Source organism: Macrosteles quadrilineatus, unplaced genomic scaffold, assembly GCF_028750875.1.
Source record: "Macrosteles quadrilineatus isolate MER2022 unplaced genomic scaffold, UCM_ALF_1.0 Scaffold_4__1_contigs__length_99947679, whole genome shotgun sequence".
Lineage (NCBI taxonomy): Eukaryota > Metazoa > Arthropoda > Insecta > Hemiptera > Cicadellidae > Macrosteles > Macrosteles quadrilineatus.
The window spans coordinates 47,758,904-47,786,834 of NW_026542597.1; the positions used below are offsets into that span (position 1 = coordinate 47,758,904).

General features: G+C 34.3%; 1 protein-coding gene across 1 annotated transcript; it reads left to right on the top strand.

Moving 5' to 3' along the window:
* On the top strand, positions 1 to 27,537 carry LOC128992014 (organic cation transporter protein). The gene is made up of 11 exons (XM_054415351.1): positions 1 to 133; positions 17,940 to 18,051; positions 18,461 to 18,677; positions 19,197 to 19,300; positions 21,036 to 21,193; positions 22,320 to 22,488; positions 23,098 to 23,328; positions 24,163 to 24,377; positions 25,259 to 25,437; positions 25,976 to 26,196; positions 26,650 to 27,537. Exons 1-10 carry the CDS (start codon positions 91 to 93, stop codon positions 26,189 to 26,191), a joined length of 1,644 nt encoding a protein of 547 aa, XP_054271326.1. The 5' UTR covers positions 1 to 90; the 3' UTR covers positions 26,192 to 26,196; positions 26,650 to 27,537.
* Positions 27,538 to 27,931: the final 394 nt, after the last annotated feature.

Below are 27,931 nucleotides of genomic sequence, written 5' to 3' on the forward strand. Positions count from 1 at the left end.
CTTGGTTACATCAGTGTGTGTAGTCAGTCACTAGTGTGAGTGTCTCAGTAGTCAGTGTGCCGCGAGTGACTGTGGAGTGCAGCTGACGTCATGGGACAAGATGAAGACCTGGAAGGGCTTATGGGCCACCTAGGTCAGTATTAACGGTTTTTAATTTTCTCACAGTAGCAAATTGTTTAGTTATTAACTTTTGCTGTGCTAGTAGTCGCAGCAGTCAATTTCAAATTATTATTGAAATTGTAGTGGCAAAGTTATAACTCAAGAGTGCTCTCTACCACTAGAACGAAATTATGTTAAAAACTCCATTAAACAAATAAATATACATACATTTTTCATACAAACTAATCATATTAGTGTTAATGTAAAATTGTGACACTTCACAGGAATAGAATAAACAAACGAACCTGTAGCCTATAACATGTTTTTATTATTTAGATCAGAGTAGTTAATTTGGACATACTAATATAATGTGTGTTAAGAAGTTGAATACAATAATTTAATTAATTTAAAATTCTTATTAGGAAATGTAAAATTGCTTATTCCCTATTAGGCCTACTATATGGAAAATTCGCTAAAAATAATGATAAAGGAAATAATATTAAACGTAACTTAACTGAAGGCAAATTTGATAAATGGGAATAGTTTTTTGACCAGGTGGTTAAACTGAGATTTGTAAGACCTTTTTCTTAAGTTATAACGAAAGACCGGCATAAAAAGGTCAGAATTTGCCAGTGACTTGATCAATCCAAGTGTACTATACGTAGCGTTGTGTTTGGACTTAGGCTACTTTATAAAATAACATTTCTCTTCAGAATACAACGAAAGTTTTAATATTAATTCAATACAAAGAGTACAGTATAAAGATCGTGAGAAAATTAAAGAAAATGATTAAAGACAACCCTGTAAATAAAAAAATAAAATATGTTTTACAGGGTTTAAGTGGTTGTTCATTTTTTTAATGAAATGAAAAATCATTTATTTACATAGGCAAAAACAAACTCATTTTTTCATTTCATCAATGTGTCAATTTGTCAATCAATGCAATTTCATTTTTATGTGTCATCACAACAGGGTTTGAAAAAGAGTAATAAGGATAAAATTGATTCTATATAACATTTATGTACATTTTGAAACTGAATTGCAATAACTGTTAATAAATCAACAAAGTGAGGAATGCCGAAAGTGCTCAAATAAATCTGATATAGGCTACTCATTTTGTGAGGAGTTGCAAAAACACCGATGAACTGCAAGACTTTTTCTGAGGTACAAGAATTCTTTGATGGTTTTTTTTTTGGAAACCTCAAATTCTGAGAATGTTCTTGTTGCTTTGGAGTTACAAATCTATTTTATTCATATGTGTTTTGTAGCTACTGTGGGATCTGAACCACCGAGTCATATTATTACCCATAGCTGTTGACATTGGTGTTTGGTGAGATTCGAACCCTTCACACTAAAGTATCCCGCTCTAAACCATTAGCCTTGTGGTGCTCCAGTTCTCTGTATTCTGCGGTTTTTTATAACGATAAATACACATGACTTATCAACTAGTTTCAAATTGTTCAATCCTTTGAAGATATGTTGATGCGTTTAAAATTACCTTAGGGTAAACTTACTTTTGTTCTTAACAATACAACAGCTAAAATTGATGCCAACTCAAAAAATCACTCTCAAATGGTTATTCTAAATTAACAACCTATGACTGCAATTGTGTTGAATTTAATCTACATCATACAATATACAAAACCCCACCTTTGTAGTGGATAAAATAAATAAAGCATCCAACTCAGAGAAACATCAAAATAGATCAAACCCAGTTTGAAAATTATTATGTGAATAATAAAGTTAGATTTATAAATTATAAGCTTCAAAAATTGGCCTACGAAGTGTAAGTTTGATGGAAACGTAATTTCTGTTTTATTAGGCAGGAGAAAATATCTAAGACCCCAAAACCCATGTCCAATACTTAGATAAGATCGTATTAATGTTGGATACACAGCAGTGGCGGTTCCAAGGGGGGGGGCTACAGGGGCTAAAGCCCCCCCCCCTTGGACCCTGGAAAAATACATTTAAACGTACATTTCGCCCTTAAAACAAGCAATGTCATAAAACAGACATCAATGTAGATTTTATCAATGTAGACTTAATAAGCGATGGCAGGAGTAGTATTAAGTTCCACATAGATAAACTTTGTGGACAATAGCACCGCAAATAAAACAATATTACGCAATGGAAAGTTAGTTATACGCATCATCCAATTTTTACAGCAGTCAGCTGTTGACATGCTAGGGCAAAGGCGAGCGCCGAGCGCGCGAGCAAAGACGGGGAAACAGCTGATTTCCTGATGTTCCATAGTTGTCAAATTGTCTGCTAGCCACTAACTTTACACAGCCCACAGGCATCAATCAGCAATCAGCGGTAGCACCAGTAGCCTTTTTACCATTTACTATATAAACACTAATGTTAAAGTTTTGAATAGTCAATGCTATTACCTGTAGGCTACTGAATTCGATACTGTAGCCTACATATTGTGACAGATCTATGAAATGGACTGTAGAAAAACATAAGTGTAAAAATCGTATCTACTTGCTTGCATGACATATAAACAGCATATAAAAGGTGAAATGGAAGGTTTTAGGATAATTATTGAGCACAGTTCTAGCCGTTAGAAATGGCCATATAAAAGTGAGCAAACGGCTTATTTTTAGTTGATATGGCTTCGTAGTCTACAGTAGGCCTATGTTTTGAAATTCATGAATGCAAGTTCGTCATAGTTTGATTTTTAAAATGTCTACTTACTTGCTCATGACAAAGACAAAAAACAGGTGAAATGGCAGGTTTTTGGACAGTTGGACACAAATATAGACATTAATAATGGCTTTAGAAAGTCAGTAAACAGCTTTTAGGACGATATTGCCGTAGCCTACAATATGTTTTGAGATTTTATGAATGCAATCGTCATACTTAGTTTTAAAAATGTCTACTTATTCATGAAATATAAAAATGGGGAAATGGGAGGTTTTGCACACAGTTCTAGACGTTAAAAATGGCTGTAGAAAGTCACCCAACGGCTTTTTTAGGAGGATATGGCCGTAGTCTACAGTGTTTTGAAATTCATTAATGCAATCGCCATAGTTTAATTTTTAAAATGTCTATTTGCTCATGACAAACAACAGGTGAAATGCGGAGTTTATGGACAATTAGGCAAGGTTTTAGGTGTTAAAAATGGCTTTAGAAAATCACCAAACGGCTTTGAAAATTCAAAATTTTCCCCCGGACCCCCCTACTTTATTGGGGAGTGCTCCACACCCCCCAAGCCCCCCGGTAGCCCCCCCCTTGACAAGGTCCTAGAACCGCCACTGATACACAGAGTTAAACAGCAATTTTCTTGTATCAAATAGTGTTAGTTATACAGAGTGATTACAAAAATGAAATAGACAGTTAGTACTGGCCTAGTATAAATTTTACGTTAATTTATTGACGTGATATATTTATTTTACATCATGTATTACCATAATGTATTTTGTATCATGTATCATGTATTATCATGTATTTTGCCTCATGTTGACATGTAATTGGTATGTGTTATCATTATATTACTGACCAATGTATACCTATCATTCCTTTGACTGCATAATAAGAATAGTCATTGCAAGCTGGCCAAATCGACCGTATCATAATCTTTTCCAGTCCATACCAAAACAAACAAAGGTGCATTTGTAAACAATACTGGTAATAAAATATTTAATGCTCGTAGTTATTTGTTGCTTCTGGAAGTGTGCCACTACCGTAACGTGGACTCATGGACTGTATACAACAATGCGACTTGACCACCATCAGCTGATCTGTCAAATCAGCTGTTTTTGTCGGTTATCGCTGCTTTTTGTTGTGCTAAATCAGCGACCCACATTGGGTGATGTAAAGTAGATAATTCTTTGCAATGTTTTGAGTTACATAAGAGTTCAATTTCATTGTATATGGTCAGGAAAGGCTGTGACTGTTCTATTAATGGAAATGCTCCAGCACTTCGATTTGGTTAGTTAGTTGATATTTGGATAGGTCGTTGCTAACTGTTAATGCAGTTTATAGTAAAATGGAATAGACGTTTGTTCAGTTTCTGTATTTTTAAAACATTGTGTGTTTTTTTTTTTTTTATATATAAGAATAATGTCGATTAACTTTTTCAGTAAAGTTTGTTAATGATACAACTGTTTGCGAATTAGTAAATAACGAAACAACAATGTTGTAGATGAAACGTTATCTTCCCATCGTAGGCATTGGGCTTTATAGTTAAATATCTATATAGTTGCATAGTTGTGTGAAATCATTTTGTTATTTCAAAATAAACGTGTATAGTTGCCTAACTACTATAAACATATACTTCTTTAAAGAGTAGAAAAATTTGTAATTCTCTTCATGTAGACCTTCTAACTTCTTTTAATCCATGGTTATTAAGTCCAGTGTAAACTGAATCCGTATTCCAACCAAACAACTCAAAACAGCGTGCTTTTATTATGCACGTAATCCGCGTACGCTTTAAAATAAGTTGGCAACACTAAAGATATTACGACTACGATCAGCTGGTCAGCGTTTCCCATTTCGTTCAATGGTTGGATTTAACCTAACCAAAAAACGTGTTGTACAGTGAAAGACTAATTATTTATATGATTTATAGTAACTGCAGGAAAAATGTAACACGCTAAAATGTAACGCTGTGTTAGCGAGTGCAAACTGCTTTTGCTGCTGTTGAGACACTTTCCACACAAAGTGCCATTTCGCCCACTAGTTACACAAATAACTATTGTATGTGTTAAGAAGTGCAGTAAATTTTGTAGAGTAGATAATCTAAAGTACAGTACATGATGATTTGATTTTAACCAAAACAACGTCCCGGGTTATGTCAGGGCATTGCTCCGCGGGGCTTCACTAGCCTCATCGCTAACAAGATCTGCTCAGTGCCTGTAGGCTGTATTTGTGTCGCATAATATTCACACCCATAATGTGCTCATTAAAGACAGATATTTAGATTGAAACATAAGTATACATTCAGTGTAAAATAAATCATTCTTACGACAGTGTCTTTGGTTAACTCATTTTTTTCTTGGTTCAATTCTATAAGCATACAATATAACTACGCTATATGTATGAATACAGTAGGTTCACACTACGAAGAAATCTTGGGAAGTTATAAAGTTATAATAAAGAAGACGTTTTATTGATGATCAAATTTATTGTTGCTTTTTTTATTGAAACTAGACCATTAACTTTATTGATTGGACTTTAATTAGTCTTGGCTAAAAAACAGCTGGCCTTAGTCGGTAATAAGCTACCCAAGCTATTTCACTTTTTCTACACTCTCCTACAAAAACAAAATAAGATATAAATTAATCAAATAAATGAATGTGAGACTTAGTTGATAAAGTGTTCATTTAAAATATTCACACCCATCATTAGAAACAGTTGGATTGGAACAAGAGTAAAACTTAAGTGTAAAATATCGATTTCCAACAGTGTAAGGTTGTCAATGAATATTTATTTTTAGAGATTTAGTAGTAGAGAGGACTTGCTGGTCCCATAGCCTCCAAATAAACACATTTTTCATTTCATTATCAGCCTACAATATACATACATTGTGCATTTTTATCTTAATAATGAAATTGAGGAGTTCAGCTTATTTAGACTACTTATGTTTTTTTTCATTTGGGTTTCTTTTCAAGTGAATTTGTTATTCTTAAATCAAGTGAATTCGTTATTCTTAAAACTGATCCCTTTTTACTCGGGTTGTACTACTGTTTTAAGTTGAGCTTTTATCAAACTCATTTTTTTTTTCTGGCGACGCAAAAATGTATAAGCTGGAATATTTTTAAACTGTCAAGTCTACATACATTTTTTATTAATTTTGCAAGATTTGTCTCGGTTAGGGACAGAGAGAGAGTAATAATTTAACAGGGCCCGCGGCAGCGGTGATAACAATGGTCATTCGAGCCGGATGATTGAATTGTATCAATGAACTTATTTACAAAATGTAAAAAAATAAACTGCTAAAAACACACGATGTTCATGTTTTAGCACAGCTAGGAAATAAACTCATTGCTTATCGTCGCCGTGGCTCTAGCTAGAGATCTCACCGTGCTGACAAGACATAACCTGAAACAACGAAGTGTTCTGTTCTGCGCACTCAGCAGGAAAATTGCTCCATTAGTGAAAGTCACCGACGAGTCAGAGAAATGTCGCAACTCCACTGAGCTCCTCGCTGCTCAGGTCGAGACGTCGGGTGGACCATGAAAGGTGACGTTTGTACCTCACGAGAATCGGGAAGTCGTGAGTTGAGCAACCAAACCACAGATAAACTGTTGCAACTGAACATTGCGGTTGAGTGCACACGTGGTTGCAGTCATAAAAGCATGTGGTTAAGTCTTCCGATGATTATATACTGTACATACAGTCAAGAACATCTATAATGTTAAGTCTTGGGTTTCAATAAGATAGTCTACAGTGCTGATGCAGCCGCATTCACATTTAGACCAAGTCTTCATTCGTTTATTCATTGCTGCGTGCGTCCATAATAAACCTAACGATTGAACCATAAACCATGATGAACACTTTAAATGTGAAAACTTACAAAAAAAAAACTAAAATATTACAAAAAGCTACACTTTACTTTAGTCGTCAATGTAATATCATCAGTAAGTAAGTATTCCGGAGAAAAAGCCGTTTCTTTTTTACATCCAACGATCCAACACTCGTCGGGATTTTCTAGCACAGAGCACAGAGCAGTCACACATGGCGCCATTTTGTAAACATAGTCTGCCATTCCTAAACAATGGGATTGCGTCAACATGTGACCTTATTACAACATTTTTGGAAAAAAATATCAGTTACAGTTTGATAAACGATAATTCTTCATAAATGGGAGTAATTTTTAAATTTGACTATTCTGTATCCTGTATTTAAAATACTTTATAGAACTCTATTTTTGTATTCATTTATTGATATTATTCTTGCGACATGTAGGAAAGTTTACAGTAGGCTACACCCTCACTCCTTAGTGAATTCAAATATATATATTGAGAAGTAAATTGTATATTTAACTATAGTAAACATAAAACATCTTAAACGTGAAATGTTTAAAGTTCGACTAGTATTGTGTGATTTGGTAACAATCGGTTATGTGCCACTGTTGAATATTTGGCATAGAACAAATTCTAATTACTTATGAGGGTTAGAAACATATTTATGAAACATCAAACCACAAATCAATCGTACTCAAACAACCTCCAAAACATTTTCCATTGTAATTACACCATGTCCACTATGCATTGTAAATAAACCATCATGCGTTGCAAGTAATATTTTTGCATTGTAAATGTCTTGACTTAGATCTTTGTAGCATGAATTACTTTATACTTGACGAAACAAACCTATCATGTTAATAGTAAACATTGTTACTTTGTACACTGAAGCAGATCCCATGGACTAGCTGCAACCAGTTTTTTTATGAATATAATTGAATGTACTACATGCATCGGAGTGTTTCTATTAAAGTTGAAATTTCTCTTATATTTTTCATGTTATACAAATTATAAATTATTTGTAGAATGTTTATTTGAGAAGACCTTCAGTTTTGCCACGATTATAACATTGATTTATAAAAAAGAATACTAAAAGATTACTGAACTTGACGTGGGAGTGAAAAGTCAACTTCGCAGACGTGTATTTATAGTAAAAGTACCTTCTAACGTTACAGCAAAGCCTCTTTTACTCTGGAGTATCTTAAAATACAAACTCATTACGAGCTAGACATAACGTTCGTATTAGATGACAAACAGTAACTCGATAACTTGTTGAACGACAGATAATAAACTTGTTGGCCAGTTGGCGTAATGCCTCCTTCCTCACACATATTTGTAACGATAGTTGTAATGGTTATTGTAGCTGGCACAAGGGCACGCATGACGTGGGTGCCATCAAGCCAATACAATTGTTATTGTTTGTAATAGTAACGATTGGAATATAAATAAATGCAGGTAATACAAATGGGGTTAGGTTAGGTTAGGTTAGGTTAGGTTAGGTTAGGTTACTGTTCCTTTGTGTATCGAGCCGAGAAATTTTGCGAAATTCTTCTATTCATGCTTGAGAAGGTTTCTGTTTTGTTCCCGATCTTTAAATCTATTTAAGCTCTGACCCCGGTATTTTTAATGCTAACTTTGAACATATCAGCATTGTAATATTGATTGTTTTCAATGGAAACAGTGATAAAATAAAAGACACGTTTTGGAATAATTTTGACAGTGCTTTGTTCATAAACTGGAACTGAAAAATGGCTTATTCATTATATTAAATACAACTATTGCTTGTAATAAAAAATATACATTTTACTGTCACTTACCTTCCTATTCCAAACCCTAACTCACACTCAAGTTCAAGTTCTAGTACACATTGGTACATTTGCTGTAATAAAACAAATATTAACTTGAGTGGAGAGTATAAAAACCCCTCAGTGTTTTAAGCCACTGGGAGTTAAAATGAGTGCAGGATTATAAACGCAATCAGTGCTGTGAGATTATTCAAGTAGACCCGTAGTACTTGTAAATAAACCTTGTTTGAGTAGCCTACCGATAACAGCTGTCTCAGATAACGCTATGTGGAAGTGATATAGGAAACTGGTGTGTTGAAAATTACATTGAACATAGTCAAAGATAGTGCAGCAATTGCCGTAATCATAATGCAAATAAGAAATAAGAACAGGTGTACTTTTAGGACATTTGATTTTACCTGTATGATTTTAAATAGCTGGTGAGTATTTGGCCTTTTAAGTGTCGAATGAGAATATTTAATTTAACAGAACCTAAATAAACCAGGACAAAAATAGTGGAAGTCATTACAACGTTGCATAGAACACTGATAAGCCATAGTTATACTCACATGTGAATTTTTATTTGGAATATGTGTAAACGAAAAATTTTACAAATACCCCCGCCGCAGCTAACCTGCTGTCTAAGCGAATTTCCATTTGGCTGAATTGCTTTTCAATTGATCTATTTAAATAAAATTAGGTTTAACGAGTACCTAGGTTTGCTGCTACAAGGAAACTAATAAAGTGTGTGTTTTAAGTAAAATAATTATTGCTTAGTATAAAATGAATATATTTGCCAAGTTTGATCAAAAGATATCCATAAACAAGCAAACTACAACATTTTACAATATTCTCCATAAGAATAACATGGGGATTTTAAATTTACAATTTTTTTAGTTTTCTCCGTAACCAATAACCGTGCAAAAACACTTTGATATACTGAATTGTTTGTTTTTTTAAGCTCTTTAAGAAGGTTTAGAGGAAAATTGGGAAATTTTGTGTTTTGAGGGTCAAAAGTGAGAAAAACCAATTTTTACCCCATAAAACCCCCCATAAAACCCTGTTCCCATGGTCCGATCATGCTGGATCGCGAACTCATTCAAGTTTATCCCGCCTTACACCTTCAAACCAAATTTCATCAAAATCGGATAAAAATTACTCAAGTTATCGTGTTCACGGACACATATATATATATATATAAATCTATATATATATATATATCTATATATATATATATATACATATATAAAAATTTGAACGAATGGTGTTTTTGGCCTCTGGGGACATCAAAATGAAAAAGTAAATCGGTCCCGGGCCTAAGTCTTACCATGAGACCTACGGTAATAGCTACTTCCCTATAGGGAAATTCGCTAAAAATAAATTATAAATAAAATTGAATGGTAATTTTCTGTTCATAAACAATGGAAGATTTGAGCTTTCTGATTAAAGTATATTGTCAATTCTTGATTTTGATCTGCGACGAAACCATAGAAATAAGAAAAATATCATGATATTTCAATTCAGAGAGCCGAAACCCCCCAGACTGGTGCTGTTATAGGACCAGGTCCTCTTCAGCCTTGTTATTTGATATGATTTATTTGATCGACGTAATCGAAACTGATGTTGGTCAGATGTGTTGCCATCTTCGGGATCAATTACAGTTTTACTTGTTTAAGTGTATTCTGTGTCTCGTTTCTTCCTTAACATTATTATTAGCTGAGGAAAAAATTGGGCTCTAAATAGAATATTTACAGCCAGGTTGACTTAGACAATGCTTGTACTTACTTTTGCGAGTAGAGATCAACGATATAAACGAGATATCCGTGACACAAAACGGCACCCACCTGTGCGTGAAGCTGAACACTTCACTTCGACGAAATAATCATCCAACCAGCAAGAAAGCATTAGCGTATCAGTTTTGGATTCATTTATTTTTGTGTTCATTCATGTCAATAATGTTTGGTATAAAGGCTTTCTTTCCCAACAAATCACAGAAAAACCAAGCTATATAGCAAATAGACCAAGGAGTGCAAAACCAAAAGCCTATGCCATAATGTGATGTAAAGGGGGAACGGTTTAAGTGTGCCCACCATTGGCACCTCAAAAGTTAACTCTTGCATTAAAACTATTGTTTCATTACGGTGAACATTTTGAATCCTATCCTTTCATAAATAGCCACTTATTTTTAATAAATGGTCAAATTTACGATTTGTTTACCAAAAACCCACGCCTTTTATCCAAGTTAAGACTTTAAAAGAAATGCTGTTTGATTGTTAGTTTTTCTAGACCCTTTCAATAAGGGGAGTTCCCTTTAAAGCTTTCTCTAAATATTTTAGTTTCTGAGATACCGCATGTTGGTTGCTCACTTTGTGTTGAGCTTTTGTGCATTTCGTGTATAACATCTAAAATATCGATCCTTGTTCTTGGGAGAATCATACTATAGGCTAATTAAATAAATCAAACATAATTTTTTTACTAATTTTTTTATCATTTAATCAATGCAGAACTTATTACCAACAAAAATATGGTTTAGTGACGGCGAAAATTTCCATTTCATAAAACCGCACAATATTGTTGATGTTCCTAAACATTTGCTCATATAAACTGAGTAAAATATGCAATCTCTATATTTTTGTGTGTAGTTTTTTATTATTTTGGTTTACTGCATTTACTTGCCAGTCGATTAATTGAAATATTAATTACCCTTGTAATGTATTAGGATTACCATAACTTAGAGACTATTTCTTGTAACAGTTGTTACTAAAATAACCGTTATTTGATTGATTGCAACAGTTTCATCTGAGACGTTGTTTGGTGTAACACGATTTACTCAGGTAACTCTAAACTGTCGAGTGTTACACAACCACATTTGCCACTTGCCATTTGCATTCAGGTGTCAACTGTTTCGGCATTTATCATTCAGTCAACCATTAGAGCCAGTCTAGACTTCACCCAGTGTTAACTGCTACAAAGATTACAAAAATTCTACAATACAAGTGTATTATTTTTACTTCGTTTAACTGTGTTTCAATAAAAAAGAATTTTAAAATTATACTGTAGATAAAAGTAATTTTAATTTACTAAGCGTATACTTGCTTATAGTTTCTGAATATGCTTTCATACATTTTCGTATACTCATTTAAATTTTTTTCTCGCATATTAAATCAATTGTTCGTCGCGAAACACACACTTTCTACGGGAAAACTTGAGTATGGACGCTGAATGTAACTTTATATTTTAAAAATAGCTCTCAAGATTTTTAGATTAATAATTAGTAAACAGCAGACATCAAAGTAGTATTTTGCTAGGAAATTTCTTTATGGACGTATTAGTAGTAGTAGGGAAGGGGGAGAATAATTATCGTGTTAACGCATAACCTACAGAATTACTTATTATTATCGTATTTAAAACTACCAATGTGGTTAGTTGTCCAACAGATAACGAAAGTGTTCCCACACCACCCATCTCATAAGGAATTCTGTAGGCCTACATAGTTATTTGTTCGTTTGTTTTCCGTATCATGTTTCCTTAGAAGAAAATATTGTTATTAATCAATGTTAAAATTAAAAAAATTGTAAAAAAAAAATTAAAATTAATTAAAATTAGAATTAAACTGTTAGGTAAATATTTCCAACACAAAACCTATATTTAAAAACCTGAAAAGACATTTTGTATACACAATTATTTTAGGGTATGAAAACCAACTCAGCACACCATATATTTTACTGGCAAAATACCGGGGATTTCCAAAATATTTGTAACATGTTCGCAATATGTATTTGTAATGTGTTTGCAATACCATAGATAAAAGGAGTAGACAGTCTATATTCTATATGTTGTCTATACTCCTTTTATCTATGGCAATACTAAACCTACTGATCAAACTTAAATTTTCATTTTAACACGCACGCAAATCAAACTATTTTCTGTTTTTACTTTTGGGAGAAAAGGTTTAATTTAGGCATACTAGATATGAATTATTATTATTACTTTCAAATACATTTTTACCAATAAGCAGTTAAACTGACTGCCAATAACACATACATGATACAACTAACATATTGCATTTTCCTAATTTGATCAACTAGCAATTTGTTCTATAAAAAAGTCTCTTACATCATCTTATGACTTCTTCTACAATATTTTCCCCGCCTAACAAAGAAGTCTAATTTTGCCCCAAGGTCCAGATGTTTCCTATGTTGTTGTGGTCACAGTTTACTCAATGGCATGTAGATTGCGCGTCCTTTGTTGTCAGCTGCTAAACAGTAAAGAGTTCCAATAGTGGGCGTCACATTGGTGGGCGGGCCGCAGCGCTTCCGGGGCACAGCTTCAGAACTGGGGGATTTTATCCCGAAAATGGAAAAGTTTGTTTGCCCTGATGGACAAAAAAACAATGCTTAAAATTGAGATACTTATTAAATGAGGCGCTCTTGATATGGTGTTTAGAACGCGGAACTTGCCCGAGAATCCATGGCTCAAATCTCGCCAGAAGTTAATGACTTTAAATTATATGCTAAAGCAGTTGTCAGGTATTTGCAGTCAATATATAGTGTAAAAAAGATACTGTACATGTATTTTGGTTTAGGTGAACTGACTCTTTCGCCGAAATCTGCCTCACGTTAAAGACATACAATGTTAAAAATACAATTCTATAGCACTAGCACATCGTCAAATACAATTAAATCACGACCACGTTTGTACCGTAAATCGATTCAAACGTTCGATGAAAATTATTAGTACTGTACTTCTTTTAAGTAGGCCTAGCGTTGAATTGTTATAAAATACCACTTTAATAATCATAGTTCAATAATCATCAATATTTCAAGTTAGAGTTTCTATAATCATGATAGCGTGTTTTAGCTTATTTATAGGCCTGCCAAACAGCAGTTCTAATTAGTTGATTTAAGATCGGACAGCCAATTGTTGGAAGTTGAATGCCCGCCAACATTTGTCACTCAAATCTGAGTGACCTATTCATTGGATTGAACTCATTGACACTATTTAATCTTCGAGGCTTTGATTCAGTTTAATTTATGACAGCTATAAACTGTTTCCACGCAAATGGCGTCATTATTCTGTTTTGGTTTCAATTAATAAATTAGTGAATTGTACCGATTTTTTATTATCTTATCTAGCTTCTACTGATCGTTCTTATGAATTTTAAATACAATTTTCTTTTACAATTGGAACGTTCTAAATAAATACACAATGGATTGTAATTGTATTTCTATCAGAATTTCATTTCCAAACGCTTCTTTCTCCTTAAATATCTCATTAATGTTTATACATTTCTACTAATCAAATCTATCAAATACCTTCTGCTGAAAACAAAATATTTCAGTCCAATCCTGGAATCTATATCATAATTTCTTATAGGCTATGCTGTAAAAATAATAATGTAAATATATTGTGTCTACTTATGAAAATCATTATTTTCCATCACTATCTTTGGATACTGAAAACGATAACACTTGGACCTGTTCTTAAATCAAAAACAACAATGTTGAGTGAGTTACTATTGATTTTCCTTTCCTTTTTCACATTTTCATTTTCGATGTTATTATCGTTACCCATAGTTAGTTATTCAGGGTATGTATTTATGAAGTTACCTTACAATACGTTGCCTTTTCAATACGGAGGCCAAGGAAACACTAGTTTTAGAGTTTTTTAATGAAATATATAACAAATAGAACTTCAAAAGGGTTATTCAAATTGCCTTTGAGTAAAAGTCTGGCTATACTTCTATTTGTTCAATTGGGATTTTTTCTACGAGGATTTTATTTTCCCTATCTAAAGTCCATTTCACGAGTTTAATTCCAGTCACTACAAAATAAAATCCAACCTTGAGGATTGCTTCCATATTTCCCCGCAGTAATGTTTTATTATAAAGAGCAGCGACAGATTTATTTTACAACTAACTTAACTTACAAATAACCGTTGTATTTTATCACAAAATGGCCAGACGCAATTCTATAGAGAAGTAAGGTTTTCATCTTCGTCGTATAATTAACATTTCCGTTGAAGCCTGACTGTTATCTAGTGTCGTGGTGTTGCTACTGTATCTCCACACAGACACAAGCTACAAGGCTAGGTCAGTTAATGTTATGTGTGTGGGTTTCGCGAACCGTATGCAGATGGCGTCAAACCATTTCCTAGTTTTGCCGGATGTTGATAAAGAGCTAGCATTGTATTGTTGATAAAAACAAACTGGCAGAGTATGATTCCGCACGCATTGTTGTAGAATTTGCATCAAAACGGCACACTGCGAATTAATTTGATGTATTATCGAGTAACGTATCTAGGCCACTTCCTGGTTTTTTATAAAACAAAGCTAATACATTAGTCATTTTTCACAAAGCTCTCTAAACCCATTACCAATAATAACGGAGTATGTTTTATATCCATGCCAATATGATCAAATATTAAATATATACTAGTTTGTACCGCATTTCACAACCATTTAGAGTTCGTTTTAGCGAATTTCCCATATAGGGAATAAGCTGTTACCGTACCTAAACACGCCTCATTAAGTTTCATTTAGTAGCAAAACTAAGAAGGCCTACTGGCCTACTCATGAAAATTAATGTTATTTAAATGTGAAATAAATCGGTTTGCTGGGGCGGGGTATTTATTTCCATTATCATGCTGTGTAGGGAAAATACAGAATTATAACTACAATTAATCGATGTTCGCGTTTACGGGTTACATTCCATGTCGGGTCTATTAGATGCTCTTGCCATTATCATACAACAATCGCCTTCTGAGCTATTCGAGTGGCCGCGATCTTTAGGATCTGCCTATTATAGACCTAGACCTACAACAGTCACACACACACACATACGCTGCTGTGTAAACAGCTGACGCATTTCCTGTCTACATTGTGTTTACTGAATGTACACATTGTCGTTGAATGGATTCTACTTGTATTTTAGAAGACAGTTGTAAGATGTTAATGTAAAATCATATTTAGAAGTCAATCACTTCAGTCAATGGACTAAACATTTTATTTGTCTATCCTTATTATTCATACATTTTTTCTAACCTCTTCTAAAATTGTTTAGAGGTGATGAGAGAGAAAGTGTTGGTGTTATTCAAACGCTTTTTGGAAATACATTATTTCAATTCATAGTACCACAGACAATCTAATTATAAATAATAATTATATCTTGCCTGGAGGTAATGGATGCAGTTATTTATATATGTTACTAAAAGTAAGATTGCACAAAGATTTTGATCTTTGAATAACCTACCGTAACCTGTTGTCTGTGTGTTGTACAGTACCAAAATAGAAAAAACCCGTACCTATAAAACACTAATGAAGGGGGGGGGGGTCATAATGTAAATTACATTGCATGCAAAATACTGGATCCTTCGACTGATAATTTAAATTGAGCATCATGTTTCAATAAGCCACTGTTAAATAAAAAATGACAAATAATCAAACAACAGGCTGAATACTCTAATGATAACAAGCAAACATTCCTCATATAAGAGTATAGGATAGCAGACACTAGACGCCATTCCAAAATCACCTTTTACTGTGCATTGTTCCTCCCAAATAACTTCTGTTTCCGAGCAAATATATATGTACATTATCTCCAATCATTTCCCTGAACACAAGCATGACACTTAGTCAAAAAGGATCATCCCTAAGCCAAAGGCCAAAGTAGGATAGAATCAGCCCCAAAATATAGATTTTTTTGGATTTATTTGACTTTTACACTCCCTAAACAAGTTTCTAGCTTTTTACCCAGCATGTAAATAATCAAGCTATTGTTCTTATCTCATTTGCTTCTTCAGTTGGTTATGAGATAAGACTGAACAACTGTTAAAATCTGTATACAGCATTGAAACAAAGTACTTCTCTTTATCTAGATTCAGAAGAAAATTACTACAAAATGACAATTTTAAAGTATACTTTTAAATGCCGGCCACACAAATTAAAGTTACTTATTAATAATGTTGATAAATATAAAGGAATAAATAAGCTGATTATAAACGTAAATGTATTATAAATAGGTCTACATTAAATACTGTCATGACATAAAACTATGGCAGATAGAGGCAATTCTCTTTTGGTAAAGAAATAAAATAAAAATCAACACTTAAAAAGTAAAAATAAATCAGTATTGGTAAAATTTATGTTATGGAATACTTCATTAAATAAACTGAAAAATGAAGAATTTTAAAAAGAATCCTGTACGTATTAATAAAATGACAAATTTTACAAAACATGTTCTGACACTCGTTTTCTTCTGCTTTTAAATCAAATTTGTCTTTATGTTTGGCTTTTACACAGACCTTGGCTTTTACTCCTCTGTGACTTTTGTAAAAAAAGAGAATATATATTGAACATTTGAAAAGAGTGATTCCCAGTGAATGGCATTGTATATAATTTGACTATTATTTCGTGTGTTTTGCTTACCACATGAGTTCTCTGTGACACTACATAGAGACAGAACAGTATTTAGGTCACCAAACCATATAATTGGTTACCAACGTTCAATTATCACTCACCATTTCTGTCAATTGAGTGTTAGTTATGCTCTGTTCGGTTATCAGTAATAGTAATCTTAAGGAATTGTTCCTTCCCTCGTAGTGTGATATGATTTGTGTGGTTTTTTTACTGACTGAAATCAGCTGTTTCATTAGCCAAGATCGTTTGTTTAAAGCACAATGATCAGGAACAGCTGGGTACAGTTTACCATCAAAAAGCTACTGACTTTTCTCAGGATCGATCCAGCAAACTTATATGATTGGTAGGCAAGCACTATTACCACTCAGGTACCCAGCCAATAGGTATCTCATGCAAGGATAACTTGCTCTTTATTAGAAAATTCATTCAGAAATAAAACCAGACAACAAATTAATTATTCATCCTAAAAATACATTTAACCTCCAACAATCCTCCAATCTTTCCCTCGTACACCAATCTTAACTAAACACAAGTACCATGTTCTTAACAAATCACTCAACAAAACAAATAATCTATAATTTTTTAAGATATAAAAGTTATAAAAAAAGAAAATATGTAGGTATACTATTCAAGCTGTTGCAGCTTTGAATAATCATTACAGTGGCCTTCCCACTTACTTTTCTTGCTCCCATTCCACAAAGGAACCCATACTCACAGTAACAAGCTCAAGTCCTTCTGTTAACTTAAGTTGAGATGATTTATAATTGCACATAATTGTCTCATATTAGCACTACCACTTGAGAACTGCACATTGCACACCATTATTGCTGTTAGAGATAGATTCTTTAGGTCGTTTGCAGTTTGCAGTGTCATTGACAAATTTAGCTTTTGAAAAGAAATTTGAGCAAGCCTATTCCTTGCTCGTCCCAAGAGTATTATATCGTCTATAAGTATACAAGTACAGTATATAGGCTTAAACCGCACAGTCTTTCCATAAACAAGTTTCCTCTATATATTACTTTTTTTTCCTTTTGGTGAGATGGATAATAAATAAGATTCTACTGTATTTAGAATTTATCATAAGATATGAATTATGCTTGATAAAGAAGTATTACGGTATGTAGGAAGCTCTTATCATTCACCATAGTCTAAAGATACATATTGTTACAGGAGAGTTCGGCACATACCAGATGTTTCAGTTCAGTCTCCACATACTAGCGGCCATGACAGCTGGGGTACACATGCTCTCATTGGTGACTGTAGCGGCAGTGCCTGACCATAGGCAAGTACGAAGGGAGTGTCAGTCAAGAGTTAAGAATCAGTGACCAAAGCATTGCAAGCAGTGCATGTTTCTCTGCCATCAGAGTATGCTGGTCTTTATGACCATTACCGATCTCCCTCTACCATTTTCGCACATTTTGTCCGATACCATACTTGCGATGGGAATCAATCAAGGTACCTTTGGGCCAAAAAGTTCAATTATTGGTAGAAGAGGGTTTATTACTGTGTATATTACCTTCTTTTTACTCAAACATGCACCTAACTTTGCATCAAATTTTACTATCTTTTCAACTTATACGTTTGTGCATAAAGAATTGTGTATGCATATATGTATATAAAAAGTCTTACCTTTTATTTCACACCATTTATAAACTCTTTCAAATATTTACCAACACATCACTGTCTTGCAGATGCCACATACCGAGCATGGACGAAAACGACACATTGATCTGGAATGACACGTTTCACGGGAGAGAGCCTGAGGAGCTGAGCTGGTACATTCCTCCGGGGACTCACGGGAACTTGGATAACTGTCGGATCATCAACAGGGATAGTAACAACCAGAGTGAGATGTGTGATACGTGGGTGTACGACACTCAATACTACAAATCCTCCAGGGGGATGGAGGTGAGGAGAGAATATCTAGTCAGTCCATCACGTTGTGGATTAAGTTAAAGAAATATTTAATTCAACAATTGTCCATAAAACAATATTAGTTTTTGTTTTTAGGTAATTCAAGGTATATCAAGTTTAGTTAAAAATAAAAAAATGTATATAAAACCTAAATTTTATTTACTTCCGAATTAGTTTAAAAATGAAAATCTTGGTCACTGAATGAGAGCATAAAGAGCTCTATAAAGCACTGTATTTTTTAAGGGCTTATTTTTTCTTCCTCTAAAGGTTTTCATTCTATCAGCTTAAAGTAAATTCTATTAATCTGTTTGTAATGCAATTATATCTGTCTGGAGCAACGTTCATAGCTGTTTTACACAAGAGCCATACAATAAACATGAAGAAAATGTCTATGAAAAATATTAATTACAGGAGGAATTCAATCAACGCAAAATATAACTCTTATAATGGTAATCAATCGATGTTTCCCTTCAGTCAGATACTTTTAATAATTTAATTTTTAATATTTTCCAGTGGAATTTTGTATGTAGAGACAGATGGAAAGGAGCTTTGGCCAAATCTAGTTACATGTTTGGAGTGTTTGCTGGAGCTGTCACCCTGGGCAGCATGGCTGACAAGTATGTGATATTACTTATAACTTATTATGTTTAATGATAAAAATTTGGAGACTGGTCCACTGATAAGGGTACAGCCATACTTAATGCAAAGGCTGTTTTATATGTTTATCAAGATATAGTAGTTTCTTTTCCCATGGGTCGAGTATTAACTAGAGTCGAGGGCGTTAACTGTACACTTTCCTCCCTTAAGAACTTTGAATGTAAATAATACCTCAGTATTAGAACTTATAATAGCAAAACAAGATGGGAGCCATTTTGGGATTATGACTTACTAGCTGTACCCGCGGACTTTGCCCCGTTTAACTTCATAAGTATTCGCATGGCTCATTCACGTCCTGGTTGAAGTTCGTTCGCTACGCTCACTCACCTTTAGGTTGGAAATTAGCTGTTGTCATAAATTAAAAAAAATAATAGTGCTGCACCCTGTTGGTAATTCTTGTAACTTTTATGCTATTGAACATCATAGAACAGAACCAACTTGTTTAATTGAAACAGCTGTTAACACGTTCGACGCCGCGGTCATTGCCACAGACCGAGGTATACATTTGAATCTTACGCATAGACCGGCTGTCACTTGGTTAACAGTACACACAGACCACGGGCGAAAACCTAGAAAACAGCGATCATTTACATTGTAATACGCTACAATCGTGTTTTTAAATAATTTATTCTTGTTTTTTTTTGTATTTTGTATAACCTTTTGTAATGTCGCATATTTGCGACGCCCGGTCTACAGCTAAGACAATAGTGAAAATTATCATAGTTTTCTTGAAATAGACCATACGTCGCATATATGCGACAGTCCATTTTTGTTTGTGTTTTGAGGTGAAAGTAAGTAAACAAAACAGATTATTCAAGAACAGTTTATAACTGAACAAATATAAAAGCTACATAGGATAATGCAGCACACATACATACAGTAATGCAGGAAAGTAAAGACCAGTTTTTTCAACTATCATTATGACGTCAATCATCATATCCACAGACCGAGCGACGCAGTTGTGCGTCAGACATCTCTGTAGACCACTGCAGGCAATTCAGTGCCTTCAAATAGACCGTTACAAAGATATACGCATTTTAATAACATTAGAACCCCGACGCAAATATGCGACGGCAGTCTATTTTAATGTGACTAGCCATCGCATATATGCGACGACAGTCTATGAGTGGAAACCGGCCGTCGCATATGTGCGTCGCTGGTCCATGTGAATGGAAAATTTCGTACTATTGCTGTAGTGAACGTGTTAAGATTCATTAATTCCTTTTAAATATGAAAAATCATAAGATTAACATGGGGAACTACAGAGCCACTGGGGCGGAGCCCGAAAGGGTTTTTGAGATAAGAATATGCTTTAATGTTAATCGGGAATGTGAGCTATCATCATGCCAAATTTCAGCCCAATCCGTCCAGTAGTTTATGCGTGATTGAGCAACAAACACACACACAAACTCATTAACTTTCAGATTTATAATATTAGTAAGATAATGGTAGGCTACACAACAGTTTTCATTTTTGAACTTGTTAAGTTAGTAAAAAAAAAATTGTGCAGTATGACAAAGAAATTTGTACTCTGGCCAAAGTTTTCTCGGTTATTTCACAGCTTGGGCTTCGCTTCAGTCAAGTTTTTACAAGTTGATATAAGCTGATCCAAAGGTGCCAAAATAAGTTAGTAACTGGATTTTGTATACCAATGCAAAATTAGTAATGTCACTAATGAACACTCTTTGATTTCAGGTACGGACGTAAAACAATCTTCTACATTTCAGCCATCATGCAACTACTTCTGGGTGTTGGAGTAGCTTTCATAACAGAGTATTACTTATTCCTCGCAATAACATTCCTGTACGGAATATTCGGATCAGCTGGATCGTACATCACAGGATTTGTTTTGAGTAAGTTTCTATAACATATAGACTATTTTTTTGTGATGAGTTTTCTTTTCATTCAATGATCGGAATAGATTTCTGGTACCTGGTTTGTCATCTTGGATGTATGGAACGAAGCTTCAAAGGGTAAACACAACTCCGCTTTTCTACTGAGGTGGGTGGATGTAGTGTAGCTATATTAATTGGAGATTAAAATCATGAGTGACAGATAATTCGTCATGTAGCAGTGGTGGGTAGTGCTACACTATAAATCACATAGTCAATGATTGCGTTTGAAAGGGACTTTGAAGTTTATTGGCTAGTCATCATAATAAGAGTTAAGCTGGAATTAAATAGGTTAAGTAAGACCTTGAAGTTTGCTTGTACAGATGGTAATCTAGATTTCTTATTGAAAAAGTGTTTAAAGCAATTTGGTGCAAGCGCATTGTTGTTACAGACAGTTTAATGCAAGTGCGTTGTACCTTAAAATATGGATAGACCGGTATCCGAAAATGGATTTTAATGATCACTGTTTGGCTGAAGAAGCCAAAATTATTTTTAATTTAGTCATTTATCAACATTATTAATCCAGTCCATTACAGTTTTATGTATGATTGAACGAGGGTACCTGTGCGCAAATTGCACATTTTGATAGGTTTTAAAACTTAATACCAAGGTAAAGTGTATCCAACGCACAATTGTTATGTTTAAAGATTTTGTTTGCTTAAGACAGTTATTAAAACAAATTTACAGTAAGTTAAATTTGTTAATTTTAGATCCACGCCATAAAGTCTGATTTATCTACCTCAGTCAGGTTACAATTTTATCACTAACAGTATCAAAATCCATTTTACCATATCTAATTTACATGTCTGCCTGTGACTAAACTTTTAACTGAGAGATCAGCTGTTAAATTACAATTCACATTCAAACAGTTATAAAAAAAGTAAGTCAGCATTACTAGATCATTGAAAGGAATGTGTTAGTGAGGGGTGAAGCCTTAAAGGAAATTACCTTTTTAGTTACCATTAATCCCTCCGCTAGTTCATACGGTTTAAAGTGACACCTTAACAGTGAATATCAACACTTCTATATCATTATTTTATAACTGAATGCTAAGGCCGGATGGTGTGATAGGCAATGGTCTGTGCAGCAATGGAGATTGTCGGAGCGTCAAAGCGTACAATCTGCGGAATCACGTTTCAAGCGATGTTCGCATTCGGAGTGATGCTGGTGGCCTTTTGGGGTTTCCTTATAGAAGACAGGGTCTGGCTACAGGTTGTCTATGGACTACACAGTGTTCTGCTGCTGTTCCATTGGTGGTAGGTAACAAACATCTACCGGTATTATTGAAATATATAGAATACAGTTTATATACCTACCTAATACGGGAGTGTTAGGTCACAAAAGTGAGAAAAATCACGAGTACTGTTTAATAAATGTTAATTAGATGGTAAGTCTGAAAATATGGATTCCTATAGCTGCAAAAATATGTTAAGGTAAGTCGATTTGTGGACAGAGAGAAAGAGTTCTGACTCCATAGTGATAATGTGATATTCTATTCCTGTGAATACTAAATTGTATGTATTCTACTTTTACTGTTTGTCAACTGACTGTAGGAAATGCAATCTAATATGCCATCGGGTAATTCATTTTCTACAGCCAACCTCCTAAGGGCGCCCTGATGCCAAAGGGTATATAGGCAGTAGGCAAAGACAAGAGAATCACTTCTCTTGTCTAGTATGGTAGTGCTCTTTAGTGGACCCTTTAGATTATAGTCTTAAAATGGCTTTACTTTTAAGTAGGCATTAGATTAACAAAAACCTAAAAACTTTTTTTTTAACCCTATTGACACACATAAACAGGTTACTTCGCACAGCTGTGGGAGAATTCGTTAAAACAAAAGCCAAACCAAGTTCCATATTTTACAGGCTCATAGATGAGTCGCCTCGGTGGCTGTGGTCGCAAGGCAGGATATCAGAGGCCGTCACCATTGTGGAGAAGGGCGTCAAGATGAACGGAGGTGAACAGATAGACAAGGCACATTACGTGTCTCGAGGTAAAGTGGTCTCGGACTCAACGGAGGAACACTCCTACAGTGTGCTGGACATGTTCCGCACACCAAAGCTGCGCATCAAATCTCTCAACGTATGTCTCAACTGGTATGTACTATTCAGACTATTAAATTTCCTCAGTCCCTTAGAATCAATTTGAACCCTCTGTAATAGCATTTTGTAATGGGGATAGAGGTATAAAATAAATAATTTAAATGATGGCTTTCTTTTATTGAGGTCTCCAAAGAGGTTGAGTTTTGGTGATCCAAACTAATTCAAATCTGATAGCAGTGACATTCTTTACTTTAGTTTAGACTCTTATTTTCTAATTGACCCCTATTTTATTCTGACCCCTACGTCTAGTCATAGTACCAGATAACAATACTAATTGTGTTCTGTTTTTATTTTCTGTGGCAGGTGGTCAACTATTAAAAATCTGTTGCCAGTTGATGGATATATACATTGCAAAGTGTTAAGAAATAAAACATGTCCATATAACTTGCTAAGCGCTTTGCCAACAATAGGCTTTGCTTTGCTGAGAAGATACATGCAATGATTAATGACATCCAATCAATCAAGTACCGGTACCTTACCTGTGGTACATGTTTGCATTTAAATTATGCATCTGAAAGATTGGCCTGTCTTAACAGGTTCTGTTGTTTCATTAGAATATAGTAGTGAGGCACCTTTAAACTTACAAGTTCAAAGGTTTTCACTACCAAAACTAAGAGTTACAGTGAAACATTTTTCAACTGTAATAAATTACACATCTGAGCTTTTACAGGTAGTCCATAAACACTCTTGATAACTTAAAGAGATTTTGATCAAATCAAATTTTTAAGCTGCAGCTAGTGCATTGGTCAATTTGGTCTCAACCACTACTAATGAACTCAATATCACTTTAGTAACCAAACTAAATTAATTGACATTATCTTGTTCCAGGTTCGCCAACAGCCTGGTGTATTACGGCCTGTCCCTCAACACAGGCAGCCTGGCAGGCAACCCTTACTTCATCTTGTTCATCATGGGTGTCATTGAGATGCCGAGTTACGTGATCTCAGTTCTGTTCCTGGACCGAGCTGGTCGTCGATGTCTCACTGCTTCCTTCCTACTGTTGGGAGGTTTCGCTTGTCTTATCACTGCATTTACTCCTAAAGGTATATTAACTGTTACTGTAGGTGGGAATCCAAAATAGTTCAAACTAATTCATATTATTGCATGTCCAAGTATAAAAATGCGTGGTAAAAAGTTTTAATCAGGATGGCGTAGAGGGAGGAATGGGGAAAAGGTTACCAACAACACTAAGTCACATCACTAGACGCTAGTGTTGTTAAAAAATTCCAATGGCGATTATCACTGTTGCAATTATTGAGATGACTACATAATACAGTAACAAAAGACAGTGGTGTGGTGAGGGAAGGATTCTGGTGCACACACGTGTGCTTGAGCATCTCGCCTGCCAATTGACAAGATCTTATCACATTGTGGCTTGAAGTACTTTGTACTCTAAAGTTTTCGTGAACATATATTCATGAGTATAGTTTGGTTTAATGTAAAATATTGACAATTGTGTTGTTTTTTTTTAGGGTAACTATATTGTAGGCTAACTGTTTGAGGTGCATTTTCATAAGTATTATTTACAAACCAACAAAACATATTGCTGTGGAATTTATTAAGGAAAAAGTGTGTTGAAATTTTTTAGCGACATACCGGTAGTTAATCACATCCTTATGCTCGTTTTATAACTGTGATAAAAGGGAAAGGAAGAATTACATTGTAGAGAAGTGAAGTTGGCTTTCTTAATTTGAATGATAGATAAACTACCTTGGCTAAATATTCATAGCCCTCCAATTAATAAACATTGTGAGAATAACGTTTAGTTGCCATTGTGACTAAGACGATTGCATAACAACTCCTGATATACATATTATATGGGAATTTGTACCAAATCTTTGTAGCCACTTTAGCACACAATATAGTCATGGAAGGATATTGTTCAGTAATATGAGATCCGCATAATATATTCTTAACTTCACAGGGAGTTCATTAACAACATCGATTGTGTTCCTGGGCAAGTTCTGTATAGCTGGTTCATTCGCTATCATTTACAACTACAGTGCAGAGCTGTTTCCTACAGTTATACGCAACACTGCGCTCGGCGTGGGCAGTATGTGCGCTCGATTCAGCGCTGCACTCACTCCTCTTATAGCTCTGCTGGTAAGTTTCAAGTTTTTGTTAATAAAAGTGTATTTTGTAATAACTTACCCGCTTTCAACTTCAGTATGTTGTGCTGGAAATATACTTGTGATGAGCAAGAAAGAGCCCGAGCGGCAAGCATTGTGCAGATACCCCTAACACCTCCACCGTGAGCACATTGTAGTTCATGAGGGCGAGGGGGGTTGTGGTGTACTTTATCCTGGATACCATAGTGACTAGTGCTAGACACTACGTAAGTGTACCATTGAATGTTTCCTCTGTACCTTTAATCTCTGTGCATGGGGCATATGAGAACCGTCTTCAACACAATTTTAAAAGAAACTTAAAATAAAAAAGGACACCCGAATATACTATTCTATAAGGTTATACTAGTAAACTGTAACTTAAAAGATTAAAACAAATGTTATGCCACGAGCACTCACAAATTAATTTACAAGTTGCTGAAAAACTTTGCACTTTCTAATTGTAAAAAACCCTTCATAACCTTAACGTCTTCAAGTGTCTGGTTACCATTATACAACTGTGTTGTTTTGTGCAGGACTCGTTTGACCCCCGAGTACCCACAGTGCTGTTTGCTGTGGTAGCGCTGGTGTCAGGGTTCCTGACAACATTACTGCCAGAGACACTAGACCAGCCGATGCCTCAGTCTCTAGACGACGGAGAACACTTCGGGGAGGGCGACACTTGCTTTACCACAGGGTGCTTCGGCAGCAACAGGAAGAGAACGCCTGTACCACTCACAGAGATGAGCTGAACATGGTGAGTGTTTTAGGTATTCTCTGTGGTTAGGTTGAGGAAGTTTTTCGGTGTAATACACTTCCAGAGTTCTTAAACTGGCGATACCACCTTAAAATGCTTTGGTGTGTAGGAGGAGTCCGTCTAAAATGCCCCCGAAACTCACGCTGGACGGTTATTAAAGATGAACTTGAGTCATAATGAAAAACACAAAATGTTTTTTTCTTGAATTGTAATAATTTTGAAAATCATGCAAATTAAAACACTTCCAAGAAAAAACCAAGACTGATTATTGAACAGCTGATTATAAAACTTGGAAACATGCTTTTTAAGCACATGTTTCAAATATTAATGTGGGACAAGAATTGGGTGAGGTACACTCCATTAAAACCTGATGATTCTTTTACAAACTATTATGGTGTAAGCGAAAGATAATTCAACTTGTGTTTGTTTCATCAATTAATATACATTTTACAGAAATGAGCTTAGCTGAACCAGTTATCAAAGTTAAACCTGAAAGGAGGGAAATCCAGGAAGAATAAACTCATTTATTGATAAGTAGTGTAAATATAGTTATGTAAGTAGTTCATACCAACTAATTTGTAAGGAATCAATCATTGTCTTTATTGTTATTATTTTGTTCTTATTATTATTATTATGTACAGTTTATTCAAGTTAAGATTAATGGTGTAAAACAGCCAATTTGTTTGTACATAGTCTACTAAAATATTGTAACTTACTTTGTAACTGTAAACTAATTGATTTATTGATCATTTTATTAATTTTAATTATGGACTTTCCATAACCCAATGTTAACAGAAACGTTAAATTATTATTTAATAATAATTTATGGTTCTTTGAACTTGTTTATCAGAGAATTGTGTACATTAGTCATATGTGGATTTTTGTGTCTTTTGTGAAATTGCACTTGTATTTTGACTTGAGAAGAAAACTACTACCATTAGTGGTTTTCTACAAAGTTTTTTTTCTGACTCAGCAACATATTACTTTATTTTCAATGAGTATTTAGTGCTAAGTCTGTGGTATAGAAATGAGTGTGATAAAAATAACTAAAGCTTTAACTTATGCTTTTATATCACTTGTGTAAGTCGGTATACAATGTTTCTTCCTTCAGTTAACAATGAAGTACAAACATTTCATTTGTTTAAATCACTTTGTGGGTCACAATTGTTTGAATTCAAGCTAATAGGTAGTCTATAGGGTCACTTCACCTTTAATAGTTTGTAACAGCACTAGAGATTTATGATGTATATGCATACCATGTTACATTTTATTACAATGTTGTAATAAGGAATTTTTGTATTGATCAAGGATAAAATCTTAATAACATGTTCACAATAATCATGTCAATCTTTTCATAACCTCATATGATTATTTTACCCACAAAAATCTTTATTTGGACATGTATCAAACTACGATTTAATATAAGCAAGTTTTTTCTTACCTTTTGAAAAAGTGGCAGATCAATGAATTATGCTTTTGTGGCTCTATATTTCAGATTTCCAACCTAAATGGTTGGAAATCTGAAAAAGTATGTACGGATAAGTAGCCTAACTAACAAAGATAACTTTTTATGATGGCAGCATATGCTTAACTTGTGATTAAGTATGGGTTGGCAGATTAACTGTGACCTCGAAAATGTATTAACTTTGACTGTTGATTTTGTAGAAGTAGACATTCCATCTCCATATTTAGGACGTCACCAGGTTTTTTTTGTTTTTTTTTTACAATCAAATTG